Source organism: Lissotriton vulgaris, chromosome 7, assembly GCF_964263255.1.
Source record: "Lissotriton vulgaris chromosome 7, aLisVul1.2, whole genome shotgun sequence".
Taxonomy (NCBI): Eukaryota; Metazoa; Chordata; class Amphibia; order Caudata; family Salamandridae; genus Lissotriton; species Lissotriton vulgaris.
The window spans coordinates 148,347,607-148,362,344 of record NC_141695.1 but is presented as its reverse complement, the minus strand read 5'-3'; the positions used below and the strand labels follow the sequence as shown (position 1 = coordinate 148,362,344).

The 14,738-nt window shown below is 41.8% G+C and overlaps 1 protein-coding gene across 1 annotated transcript in view; it reads right to left on the bottom strand.

Moving 5' to 3' along the window:
• Positions 1-14,738, bottom strand: part of LOC147701028 (phospholipase A2 inhibitor and Ly6/PLAUR domain-containing protein-like) — a 207,752-nt gene that overhangs the window by 118,532 nt on the left and 74,482 nt on the right. The window contains exons 2-3 of the mRNA XM_086929840.1: positions 9,842-9,964; positions 8,325-8,477 (exon numbers count right to left, since the gene is read on the bottom strand). Coding sequence (XP_086785966.1) covers positions 8,325-8,477; positions 9,842-9,964 — 276 coding nt within the window. The remainder of the gene's footprint in view (positions 1-8,324; positions 8,478-9,841; positions 9,965-14,738) is intronic.

Genomic DNA, 14,738 nt, shown 5'->3' with positions numbered 1-14,738 from the left:
ATGAGGAGTGCAGACATGCTTTTGAGTGGCTAAAAACCCAACTCACCACTGTCAAAGCGCTAAAGCTTTTTGATCACTCATTACACTGCACCCTAACTGTCCACGCCAGCTGTTACAGTGTTAGTGCTGTCCTGGCCCAGCACGTAGGAACACAAGAACACACAATTGGGTTTCCATCAAGGGTACTGAGAAGCACTAAGTCTCACTATTCAGTCATTGAAAAAGAACTACTTGCATGTTGGTGGGAAAGAAACTTCTCTCTACAAACCGACCACAAACCCTTAGCGGCCATCTTAGGCAACACCAGCCTTCGTAACGTGACACCACGATTAGCTCGTCTTGTATCTAAACTTCTCCAATTCAATTTTGAAATTGTACACATCCCTGGTGGAAAGACGGTACATGCAGACACCCTTTCCTGGTTGCCACCCATGCCAGACAGGTCAGAAGATAGAGATAAACCCAATAGCGAAGAAAGACTTGAAGACTGTATAGTCACAAGTGTTAAACTGCAACATGTTAGTTCCGTCAATGAAAGTGATTGGTATAATGCTATGGAGTGTGATGAAGTACTTGTGTTAGGTAATACATTACTGAAAGTTGGCCCAAAAAAAAAAAGGGTTTAAATGTTGATATGCAACCATATGTAAAAATCTGTGAAGAATTATCTGTTGAAGATGGTCTCATCTTCAGGTTAGATAAGATTGCCCCCCCTTTCAACCTCAGGAAAACTCTACTCACTAAAGCTCATGAGGGTCACCTGGGTGCTAAGCTCACCAAACGTAGAGTACGTGATTACTTCTGGTGGCATCAGATGGACAGAGACATTGTTGCACTAGTCCAAGAATGCACCATTTGTGCTGGCAGTGACAAGACACTATTCACATCCAACCCACCATTCACCCCCATTTCCCTGCAACACAAGCCCTGGGAGAACTAGGTATCCACATGTTGGCTCCCTTCCACACCCTACCTTATCTGACTTAGTCACCACAGTTTTAGTGGACTATTACTCTAAATGGCCAGGAGTCATATTTGTTGCCATGGTTGACTCTAAAGAGATTCTCGACTTTATGAAAGAGGTTTTCATGCGGGAGGCATTTCCTACGACTGTTATCTCTGACAATGGGGTACAGTTTATCTCTGGTGAAGCTGAAGAATTCTTTAAAGAATCTTTCATCATCCACGTCAAAAACTCTCTCTATCATCCCCAAACTAACGGGCTGGTGAAGAGACTTAACAGAGTCATTGGGGACTGTAAACGGTGAGTAAATAGTCAAAACATCGAGTTTTCAAATTTGGACTAGACATAATAGAGTACAAAATATAGAACAAACCTAATATCGACTAGACATAATATAGACTACAAAAATATCGACTAGAAAAATGTAATATCGAATAGAATAGCAATAATATTGAATCAAAAATATAGAATGGACATGATATCGACTAGACAGAATATAGACAACAAAAATATCGAATTTAAGGTAAGTTATTATTAATGTTTAATTTTTGTGTAATATAATTCTGTAGCGGGTTGTAGGTTTATAGGGGAATAGGGTGGGAAGTAATTTAATTATAATTAATTAAATATGTTATTTTATTTATTTAGAATTAATTGTTAATTATTAAGTGGTAATTAATTAAAATATAATTGGCAATTATTTTTAATTTAATAATTGATAAATATTTTATTTTAGTAATTTATTTTCTGTAGCGGGTTGTGGGTTTATAGGGGAATAGGGTGGGAAGTAATTTAATTATAATTAAATAAGTTATTTTATTTATTGTTATTTATTTATAATTATTTGTTAATTAATTATAAATTGGTATTTAATTAAAATATAATTGGTAATTCATTTTAATGGAATAATTGATAAATATGTTAATTTTATTAATTTATTTTCTGCAGCGGATCGTGGGTTTATAGGGAAATATGGTGGGAAGTAATTTTTTATAATTAAATAAATATGTTATTTAATTTATTGGTATTTATTTAGAATTAATTGTTAATTAAATATGAATTGGTAATTAATTAAAATATAATTGGTAATTAAATTTAATTGGTTGATTGATAAATATGTTAATTTTATTAATTTATTTTCTGCAGCGGGTTGTGTTTATGGGGGAATAGCTTGGGAAGTAATTTAATTGTAAGTAATTAAATTTTTTTTTAAAATGTATTGATTTTATTTTTTTAAATATTTTTAAATTGTAAATTAATGTATTGTTAATAGGTAAATAATTAGTATTAGTAGGTAATTTGTATTATTAAATAATTTTTATTTGTATTTTTAATTGATTTAATATATTTTATACAATTGTAAAATATTTTAATTAATTTGTAATTGGTATTACTATTTATGTTATTCATATTTATATATGAAGTATTTACTTTCCCTACTATTGCACTCACTGGAGTTGGAATAGTAATTTTTACCCCTACGCTATCCAACATTTTCCCTACTGTTGCTCTCACTGGAGTGGGAATAGTAATTTTTACCCCTACACCATCCAACGCTTTTCCTACTGTTGCACTCTCTGGAGTGGGAATAGTAATTTTTACCCATACGCTATCCAACGCTTTCCCTACTGTTGCACTCTCTGGAGTGGGAATAGTAGTTTTTACCCCTACGCTATCCAACGCTTTCCCTACTGTTGCACTCGCTGGAGTGGGAATAGTAATTTTTACCCCTACGCTATCCAACACTTTCCCTACTGTTGCACTCTCTGGAGTGGGAATAGTAATTTTTACCTCTACGCTATCCAACGCTTTCCCTACCATTGCTCTCTCTGGAGTGGTAATAGTAATTTTTACCCTCCCACTATCCAATGCTTGCTCTACTGTTGCACTCTCTGGAGTTGGAATAGTAATGTTTACCCCTACGCTATCCAATGTTATCCCTACTGTTCCACTCCCCGGAGTTGGAATAGTAATTTTTACCCCTACGCTATCCAAAGGTTTCTCTACTGTTGCACTCTCTGGAGTTGGAACATTAATTTTAACCCCTACGCTATCCAACGCTTTCCCTACTGTTGCACTCTCTGGAGTAGGAATAGTCATTTTTACCCCTACGCTATCCAACGCATTCCCTACTGTTGCACTCTCTGGAGTGGGAATAGTAATTTTTACCACTATGCTATCCAATGTTTTCCCTACTGTTGCACTCACTGGAGTCTTTATAGTTAATTTAAACCTATTGCTATCCTACGGTAAAAATATTGTATATGTTTTGTTAATAATATGTATATATATATCTATATATGTATTAAAAATATATATTTTAAGTTACATTAATTATTTCTTAATTTTACATTTAAGTATTTTAAATACGTGAAAATTAATTTTATTTATGATTATATTACTTTTAAGACATTTAAAAATTCGATATTTTGACAGTCTATATTTTTTACACTCGATATTTTTGTACTTACCTGTTTGAAGATAGGAATTCGATATTCTTGCAGTCGATATTTTTACCTCAATATATTATCATCTTGCTATTTTGACTGTCGATATTCTGTCAGTGATCCAAACGGTGGGCCATTGATCACAATAAAAGCATACCCATGGCTGTCAGAACCTATCACGTCCCACTCATCCAAAGATGTGTCTCCCTTTGAACTACTTAAAGTCAGAAAGGCATGCTCTGAGTTTAGACCTACATGGATGTCAAAGTGGTTCAACCGTAGAATCCCTGCCCATGATCTTGACAACATGGTTATAAACAAAATCAGCGATGTACAAACCGAACAAAAAACATACTATGACTCCAGGAAACATTTCTCCAACCGGAAATTCGTGGTGGGTGACATGAGAATAAAGAAACAAAGTTTTGTCAGGAAACGTGACTCCAAGTTCAGCGAACCAGTCTGCATTGATAAAATCTGTGGCAGTGCTATTAGTGTCAATAAGTGTAATTGGTGGAACATGAACAAGATTGTAAAGGTCAATGACGTGTTTGGTAGGAGGCCTGTCCAAGGTTCTGACACACTCTCAATACATTTGTCTGTTCCTAATCACAGTTTCAGATGTTGTTAACAACCCTCTTGTCTCCCCCAGGAGGTGTTGCAGAGACATCATAGTGCCTTTAAGATTTAGTTAATTCTCTTCCCTCTCTCTCCTTTCCTCCCTCTTCCTTTCCTCTCTGCTCTGCTCTTGTGTTCTTCTTCATTTCTTCTAGGGAAAGAGATATATGTAGTGTTCGGTCCACGCGCGCCTCTGGCATGTGGACATTCTGTTAGTATCTGCCCGTTGGCGTGCGAGCCAAGCTCATGTGGACAGTTGGTCTTTAGACTGGTGACAGTTGTAATGTACAGTTGGAACAAAGCCAGCGCTGCCCTTCACGCACACCAGGCATTGTCTGTGGGATCTTCTCACCGGCACCTAAATAAATCTTCTCACCATCTTGGATGTCTCCTGTCATTCCCACAAACTCCAAAATGTAGTTCAAGTGGTTTCAGAGAAGGAGATAGACTTGAAAACCAACACATGTGGACTTTAACGCACACCTCGGTTAGGGATGACTAACATTCTTAATAATTTTAGAGTATGATGTTGGGTTTATTAAGCGATAAGAAAATCTTTGGATTTCATCAAGTATATGTTTGTTAACCAACCATGAGGCCTATTCACAAAGGCTTTTTACACTATTACCGTATGTTTACGGTCGAAGATATCACATTTATGCCTCCCAAGAACATGTCTTGACATTCCTGGCAGGAGGAAATATCTTTACTTCGGTGGATTTCTCCACTGTGAGTGCAAATAATTTTTAAACAATTAATGCCACTCAAGGAGTGGGCAGTGAGTGTGGAATGGCTTAAAAGTTTGAGAATGATTACAAATGTGGGTATTTCCGAACTTCAATCTGACCTCTTACACTCTGGATATGGTTGGAGATTTACTACTCTTTCCAGGATGGGAAGGGGAGCTGATAATCCATGGATCGTATTGATTTGCAGTAAAATATCTTTCTCCATTAGAACAAATGTATCCACTGGTGAGAAAATAGTGTGTTTGCAAAGGAAGCTCCTTTTCCCCTGTGTTGATCTCTATTGTATGTAGAACACTACATTGGGGATAACCGGAGCTTCTGGGACCTGTCACATGACATTCACAGTGCTACACCTTGGAACCTGCACCTATCGCATTTTTCAAGATGCACAACTGGAAATGTATGTGAATAGGAAAAATAGGTTTTGTAAATAGGGCACTATGTATAACCTGTATCTATACAAATATGTGTGTGTGTGTTTATTTATACAGCACAACCTAGCTAATGGCACCAAAGAGCAACACACAGACAAAGTTTAAGATTACAATGACTGAATATTATGAGCGTGAAAGAGAGGGTAACTATTGAGTCTATGTAATAAAACAATATAAGGTATGTTTGCGGAAGAACATCCCAATTAATTTGAACAACACTAATGGAGTCATTAAAATAGGCCTTTTAAATGAAATTGGGCACAGACTCAGCCCTCCATTGTGCTGCCAGCTCCCGCCGCTGCCTGGCTAATTTTTCGGTTCCACTCGTGGGCTCTTGTCTCACTACACTTTTCTCTTTCTCTATGCGTATTCCTTTCTCTATTTCTTGTGCTTTTATCTTTCTCTTTCATTAATTCCTTTGCCTATTTCTCATGCTCTTCTGCTGCTTAATTCTTGTGTTGTTGTCTGCTTTTCTCTTGCCTAATTCTTTTGCCTATTTCTTATGCCATCTCCACTAATTCATATTATACTTTTGCCACCCATTTTTCCCACCTCTTGATCTCTGTTCTTCCACCTCCTGCCTAGCCATGCCACCGCCTCACAGCACCCCTCCCTCCTCCCAGGATGTACTTCATGGAGCTCCCAGTGTGACCCCATTGAGAAGGTCCCAGACTCAGGTCTCCCCTGTGCTTGCAGCCCCCACCGCTGCCTTGCTAGTTCTGCTGATCATCTCTGGTGTTCTTATCTGACTGCACTTTTCTCTTTTTATTCTGCTTAAGAACTTTGCCTATTTCTTTTGCTTTTCTGTTTCTCTTTGTTTAATTCCTTTGCCTATCTATTGTGCCTTTTTTCTTTTTGCTAAATTCATTTGCCAATTTGTTGTGCCATTCTGTCTCTTAATTCTTGTGCTTTTGTCTGACTGTTTTTCTATTGCTTAATTTCTTTGCCTATTCCATGTGCCATCTCTGCAGCATAATCTAGTGCTTTGCTGCTTGTTTTTTTCCCTCCTCCCACCTCTTGATCACTGCCACCGTTCTCCAGCCTCCCCAATAGCCCCACCCACCACCTCCCAATGCCCCTCCCTCTTTCCAGGACCCACTTAATGGGGCCCACACATCTCTATGCCACTGGCGCTCCGAAGGTAAGCTCATCTGTGCCTGTCCATACCAGAACTAGACCCAGCACCAGGACCCCTGGTTCCCAGTCCACCATCTTTTAAGATGACTGCGCCATCTCTGTACTTAACACCAGACGACCCGGCAAACACTGCTGCATCGAACAATATGGTAGTACGATTATCCTGTGCCAGATGGACTTTCTCCTGCACCAGCAAAACTACTGTCACCCCACAAAGCATCATGCCACCCCCCAGCTGACAGTGGCTTCCTCACCAGGGCCTGGCTCAACCCTGAATCCACCCCAGACATTGGCCCAAGGATCTCAGATGGATATAAAATCACCCACCAGACCAGGAACACCTCAATTTTAATCTCCACACTGATGACAAGATGACCATCACAGGCACCCTTGAATGCTACCCTCCTCCCCCAAGTCGCACACCACTTCATTGCGCCCTTGGCCCTGGACTCCAAGGACTACATCTTCCCCAGTGACCTCAACTTGCACAATGATGACCCCAATGACAACAGCAGTGCACACCTCCTCAACAGTATGAACAGCCACAGACTGACCCAGACCATCGGTGACCCTATGCACTCTTCAGGACTCAGAACTCACATGGACCGAGCACTCCATTGTCCACTTCAGCATCTCCAGCCCCCACGTGATGGCCAGTGACCTCTCCCCAGCTGGAATAAAATTTCAGAGAGCAGTTGGACCGACGCCTTCAACACCTACAGCCCAGCTGCCACCAACCAGGAAAAGAGAACTAAGAACTTCAATGCCTTGATCACCTACTATGCAGGCCTCATAGCCCACCATCAAAAGCAACAATCGGAGAAGATCCTCAAGAATGGCCAGCTGGTCCACCAAAGACCTAATAATAGTGAAACATGACAGTAAACAGAAAGGAAATGACATGACAGTGAAGACACTTCCGGCAGGGCAGCCTCCAAAAGCTCCCTAAAAGCTTTACCACCACCTGCTAAGGGCAATAAAGAAGATAGCCCCACACACATCAACACCACCACCAAAAACAGCAAGGAACTTTTTTACATTGTTAAGCAATTCTCCAACCTGGCTGCCAGCAACATCACACCTTCCGAAGAGCTATGTGACAACCTGAAAAACTTCTTCCATGACAAGATTTCCACCATATACAGAAACTTCAAACCTAAACCTACATCTACTGAAAAGCCCGGCAGATCCGCCTCCATCTCAACTGACACGAGCCAGAGACTGACTAACTGGAAAAACCTTTCCACCCAGCACACCACCTCCATCATGAAATATAGCCATCGGGAGCTCCCACAGACCCATACCCATACCGCATCTTCAACCTCGGAGACCAAAGGATCAACTAGGAACTAACCACCCTGATCAACACCTCAATCATCACCGCAACATTTCCTACCACCTGGAAACATGCCGAAGTCAGACCAACCCTCTGCTGACCCCAGTGTGCTTCTCTCAAGTCCACTGACATGATTTCCACAGGAGAGTTTTGCAGAACAATTTTGTCTTTGCAAATCAGTTACCACCACAACTTCTGGGTCAATTACAGATGATTTTCCAATTCAAATATAAAAGGGAAATGCCCCGGTCATGCCTCCTCCTATTTACTGCCTTTTAGGACCTGCAAAGATTTTTTACATTGCAAAACCCAATGGTTCTGAGAACTGCAGAGTTTGTCGCCTTAAAAGGGCTTTTAACCTGGAGAGATGTGCAGTTCCATTGGCTGACACCAATTAATAGGCATCCACATGCCTTCCAGTGGTCTCTAGGGCTGCTCAGGACTCTAGACTTTAAACAGAACGCCAGCTTCCTGCAATACATCCTTCTGAAACAGTTTTTAGAAATCCCTCGAAAAACTAGTCATGAAAAAAAAATGTGTGCCCTGTCTCATTGTGAGTTACGGTTCCCAGGCTGGCATGCAACCTTAGCCCTTCACAAGTGTATCAAGAACTCCCCACTCACCTTGGAAAGGACCTACCTTTAAATTCTCCCATGTCTTGGCCGCACTCTGCCACAAAACGCAGGTTAAAGTTGGAACTCGTGTAGTAGTGGTCAGAAGCTTCACAGATCAATGGAGGCATTTCCTGGGGATTGTGACAGGCCTTCATAGCCGTTAGACGGATATCGGCATCTGTTGGGAAAGCGTTTGGTAAGAACACAACAGCGACTATGGATGTAGGATTTCACGATACCCACTAATGTGTATTAATTAAATGACATTGTGTTGTTACATAGCAAGTCTGCTGCTAATACGAGAAAATACAAATGCTACTTTTACCAAATTTAATGGTAATCAGTTTACCCTCTTTTCAAAGGGTGGCAGACTAAGACAGCCAGGAGAGGGGACTGGGGGATGTTTGAACCCCTGCCCTTCTAATTAGCACATGATTTTTTTCAAACCACAGCTAAGCTCTATCTAAGAGATTCTGAGTCAAATAACCACCGTGAAACTGTTTAGTTTCTCTGAGCACCCTCGAGTGGCCATGGAGGAACCCTTTGATTAGCACCAGTGGACTTAGGACCTGCAGTGGATTGAAAAAAAACATGTGTCCAGGAGCATGGAGCGCCTTGAGACCCTCACAGGTAAGTAATCACGCTTTATAAGATTCCTGATTGATTGACTAGACCATGTGAGAGATGGGAAACAGAAGTCATATGCCTTGGGTTGGATGTCATCTGTTGGGATCTGCGTCTGGACTCCGGCCCACAATTAACGTTACCGTAAGAGTGTTTCAGATTACAAGGAGGTAATGTGCCAGAAGTCACATAATTGAGTCAAGGGCAGCTGAGACAAGCAGGACATCATATGCACAATGGCAGAATCTGTGACAATGCAGTTTAACAACTCATCTTCGACAAATATCTTAGGAGCATATTAGCAAGAACCTCTTTAAAATTATCGCTGTTTTAGCGGTAGGAAACTGCTGCTAAAACGGCGATAATGGGCTTGCTAATATGTGTTATAGAATCCGATAGAAGTCCATGTTAGATGTCCTGCACAGCTAACCTGGGCTTCTATTGAAAAAACTATAACCCATATTAGCAAGCCCATTATCGCCATTTTAGCGGCAAAAAACTGGGATAATTTTAACAAGGTTCTTGCTTATATGCCCCTTTATCCCTTTGAGCTTCACTCTCCCAGATTCCTTTACATCGCAGCCAGGTCGGGCACTTAGTGTACTGATGCTTCCATTGTAAGGCCTGTGCATTACCTCATTGTCACAGGTAAAAAATTCTGGTGGGTCACTCAGCCTTTCATTCTTCCGAGGTCGATAAAATGAGTACCATTGAGTTGGGTGTAAATAAACACCTGTTTTCATCACCACAAGGCCTTTCTGGGTGAGCCTGCGCTTTACAAACACTTATGTTATGATGCTTTTGAGGCTGCTCCTAGACAGCAGGAGGCGAGGTGTCAATACGTTCACATATGAATGTGTTTACTTGTTGCATCCAATTAATTAATATTTGATTGAAACTATAAATCTGGACACTCACACATGGTGTTGTTCTCATATCCCTGGATGCACGTGTCATCAACCTTATCGCATGTTTCTAAGGAGCCTTGACAGCTGTCCGAACCGTTCCCTAGGCACTTCTTACAGCTCAACAAAGAGTGTCCTAGAAAGGAATGGGAGATGTCATTTGTTAAGTTCTAACACCAGACCTCTTCTTCAACTTTTCTGTCTGGCACATAACCCCAAAACAGTTTCTTTCACGGCAATTGGAAGTATGAGAAGCAAAGACAGTAAACACATCAAACCACATAATCAAACCATCTAGCAATGCAAAGCGCTGCCTACACAAATTTGAATGTGCACTGAGCATAGGAGGAGATCTTACCTGAAGGTCAGAGCTGCCAACTATGGAGCTGGGTAACCGGATTCGAGTCTCGGTAACGGTTCAGCTTCATGTAATTTCTGGGAAAATCCCAAAAGCCTGACCATTCTCATGCAACCTATTTCTCTTACAAAGATCTCTAAGGGCCTTGTACCAACTTTGAGCAATAAAAAAACGGAAGTGTTTATTTACAAGGCTGCTGGCCAAATAGTACATCATCTCTGCCTTTTAGGTGGCCAAAGGCTAAATAGTAGAGATCATGGACAACTTGACTGGCCCCGATAAATAGGTTGAATGGAGGTCTTTATTTAGACATGTAGAAAAAAAGGACTCCAGGCAGTGGTAGGGGGTGGCTATTTTTTAATGGCGATACTACATGAATGAATCATTTGAAGTAGGTGCAAATACAAGTGTTCAATCGTTTTTATAATGGTAAGTGTGAGGGTTAAGCTAGGCTGTTTGTAGATGAAAAAATACACGAAAATCAATTTTGAATTAACACTTTTATGTCATTTTAATATGTGGTAAATATTTTACCGTATACGAGTTTGCCATATAATTTTCAGACAGGTAAAAAGAAATAGCTCAATCAAATGAGAGGCAGAGTCCGTGGTGTCTGAGTCATAAGGGCTTTAATCATAAATGATGACTCGAGCCATGGAAATCTATTCCATCAATACAAGGGTTCGGGTATGCAATGATGGCAGGAGAGATGTCAACGATTTATTAACAGTACATGACATATATAGTAAAATGACACAGTAGCATTGAATACAGTAGGCGTGACAAGTGAAATGTATATGATAAGAACACATGTGCGTAGCAAAAAGGCGTGAACAAGGGTGTGCACATAGGCGTGTATAGAAACGTCACAAAAAAGTGTCACAAGTGGGTGGATGCTTAGAGAAAACTTGCAGAGTCAGCTGAAACCTGTGGCCTGAATGCGCGCGCAGCTAATATGACATGTGATTGACGTACATCTGGAGGAAGCTAAGGGTCAGACTTTTAGCACTAGTAGAGAAGATAGAAGTCTGGCATGTCAGATCGACCTGTTCCTATAACATATCTGATATCTGATATTTGGAGGATGTTTAATCTAGAGTAAAAGGTCTCTTGGGCAGAGGCTACTCTATACTGAATGTTAGTGCGTGCATAGGTGTCTGCGTGTCTACGTGCGGGGCCATGGGCCTACTCTGGCAACGGGAACTGTGAATTACTTGCATGTGAACGTGAACTTGGATGGGGAACACAAGCTGTGGCGCACAAGCCGCAAATCGCTGGCCCACATTGCAGACACAGACAACAACTGAATACTATGGCCAATATGATTCCTAGGAATGACAGTAGCTTCCATCCCCAGGCTGTGATTACACTCCAGAGCCAACCGGACCAAGTCCAGGAGCCTGAATTCTGGTCTATCAGATGGGCAATTTCGTGAAGTCTGGTGATGGCTTTATAGACTGATGGCGCGTTATTTGGAATAAACACGCAGCAACTGGATCCGATGACTCTACAAGCCCCGCCCCTATCGGCCAGGATGACGTCAAGGACAAGGCGGTTCTGAAGAACGACAAGTCTCATAGCAGACTGCTCCTCTGTTAAGTTGCCCAAAGCAGAAGTAGTCTCATTCACTACGGCTTCAAGTATTCTGGTTAATTTGTGTATCAGTTTACTATTGGAGACAGTGCCTAGATAGGGAAAGAATCCTTTATTGAAATCTGTATATTGTTCCCATGTAGTTTCAGTCTGATCAACTATTGGGAGGTCTCTCTTGTGTCTAACAATATTAGGGCGGGAATTCCTGTGATAGTCAGATGGGGCTAGGAATACTGGTGGCAATAGGAATGCAATGAAACAGGTACCATCCCAGTCTGGAGGTAAACGGACATAGGCTGTCTGACCACAAATGAAATAGGAATGTTGGGAAGCTTTGAATGTAGACTTGCCTTTATCACTGAATTCGACCACAGTAGTACAGTCACTGTGACCTAGATGTACTGAACCATTCTTTCTGACACACAATACACCTTTCGCTGGTAGAACTGATATGGATGGCAAGTCTGGACTGGTTTCTGACTGAACATATAGAATCATGAGGTTAAGTGTAAAATTGCCTAATCCATACACTTCATTTTCTAGATCTGTCCCTGTCATTTGTGGAAGACCCTCCTCGTTTGGGAAACATGCTTTGTTCATGACTGTGTTCAGATTTCCCCATATCCAATTGTCTTGGGAAACTCTAGATTCGGTGTCTATAGAGGATATTAAACTAAACCATGCACCACAGGAACCATTATGTGTAAACGGATAAGGAAAGAAGGGCAGAGCTCCCTTGTAGTTCTAATAAGGAGGGAGTCGGCCACATGTCCAACAATTAGTAGCATTGTTGATCTGGTGAGAATGGTGTAACATACGAATAAATGTATTGTTGCGCAGCGCAAGTCGATAAGACAATTCGTGTGGAGGAAGAGCACTAAACGTGTGCCCGACAGTGTCATTAGTAAAAGAATGTGCAAGAGGAAAATACATGTATAACATCCAACTCATAGCAATAATCGTAAGACTCAGAAAAAACATAATAAGTAGTGTGCAGACGCATCTGCTCCGGAGACTTTTACGATATTTTTGTTTCTTGGTCTCCGGTCTATCTCTCTCTCTATTTGGGTCTAACTTGTACATTGTCAGAAACGGCCTAACCGCTTCACCCAGGAGGGGACTTAAACAATTAAACTGTCTGACTTACTAGACCTCAATTTCTGTCGGTACTCCTCTTGGGGAGTTTTCTCTAGAAGGGGGAGTTTGGTATCAGTCACTGGTATGTGAGAGTTCTGGGAATCAGTTTTTGGCGGAAGTCCATGGAATCTTTTAACGTGACTGGAGTGCACCCAACCCTTCCGCCCCTCCAATTTTACAGCAGTCCTGGTTGTTAACAAAACAATCTTCGGCTCCTTCCAGCGGGGCTCCAAAGGGCTCGATCTGTCAAAATTCCGGACGACTACAACGTCCCCCGGGATCAGTTCATGTGGCTTCACCTCGGTGTTGTCTGGGAAGGCTGCCGCGACCTGTGAACGACATGATTGTAGTGCAGACATCAAGGAAGCAAGGTAATCTGTCAGCATAGTACTGTCAACATCTGTAATTTTTCGCGGCAGAGGCGTCCCCCACATATTAGGAGGCCTACCGAAGACCACCTCATACGGGGATAGCCCTGTCCTAGAATGGGCTGCCATTCTCATATAAAAACAGAGCAACTGGAAAGCTACTATCCAATCTACTCCCTTCTCTTTACACACTTTGGCAAGGCGAGTTTTCAGAGTCTGATTGTGCCGCTCCACGAGACCTGCTGCCTCAGGATGCCGGACACAGTGAAACTTCCACTGGTACCCCAATAGAAGCGAGACCTGCTTCATAAGTTCGGATGAGAATGGCTGACCGTTATCTGAATACACGACACGGGGCAAACCGTATCGAGGGAAAAACTCACGAACAAACTGCTTGGCAGTGGTCGGGGCAGTGTAATCTGGGACGGGATATGCTTCTGTCCATCGGGATAGGGCACATACAACTACGAGGACATACTTGAATCCTCGGCATCTTTCCATCTGGATATAATCCATCTGGAGGACTTCAAAAGGGTAGTCAGGAGGATGAAATCCACCTTGCTCTACAGGAACACCTTTTCCTGGATTTAACTGACAACAGATCATGCAGGTACGCACTTTCTGTTTTGCTGCTGCACGTAAATGCTTGTTGAACCAGAGGTTCTGTAAACTGTCTAACATGGCTTTTTCTCCTAAATGTGCTGGACTATGTGCTATATTGATGATAACCTGAACCATAGAGTCGGGAAGAAACCATGTGGTCTTTCCCTTCGTCATCCATCCTTGATCTGTCTGGACCCCTCCTTGTTCAGCCCATTTCTTTACTTCATCTGGAGTGGCATGTGTCTGTATGTCGATGACATCTTGTGTGGGATCCTTGACTGTCATGCAATGTGTCAGTGAGGTTACATCAGTCTTTGTCATGTCAGTCGTTTGAGTATGAGTCAGTGCTGTATGTTTCGCTATTCGATCTGCAAAGTCGTTGCCCTGGGAAATCTTGTCTGTGACTTTCGTATGTGCTTTGCACTTCATGATAGCTATAGCTGTAGGCAAATGCATGGCTTCTAACAGGGCTTGAATGAGGGGGCCATGCTGAATCTTGGCTCCGTGAGAGGTTAAGAAACCTCTCTCTTGCCAGAGGACACCGAAGTCATGTACGACCCCGAATGCATAACGGGAATCTGTGTATATGTTTACTTTCAAGTTCTTGGCTCGTATACAGGCTTGAGTCAGAGCAATGAGCTCTGCTGCTTGAGCAGACAGGGTGTCAATGCGATGTGTTTCTATGACTTCAGTTTCAGTGGTCACTGCATATGCGGCCACTAACTCTCCTGTACTTGTTCTTAAACATGAACCATCCACATAAAGTGTCAGGTCTGGATTGGGTAATGCAACATCTGTCAAGTCTTGTCTGGGTTTCGTAACTGTGTCAACGACATCCACGCAATCATGTG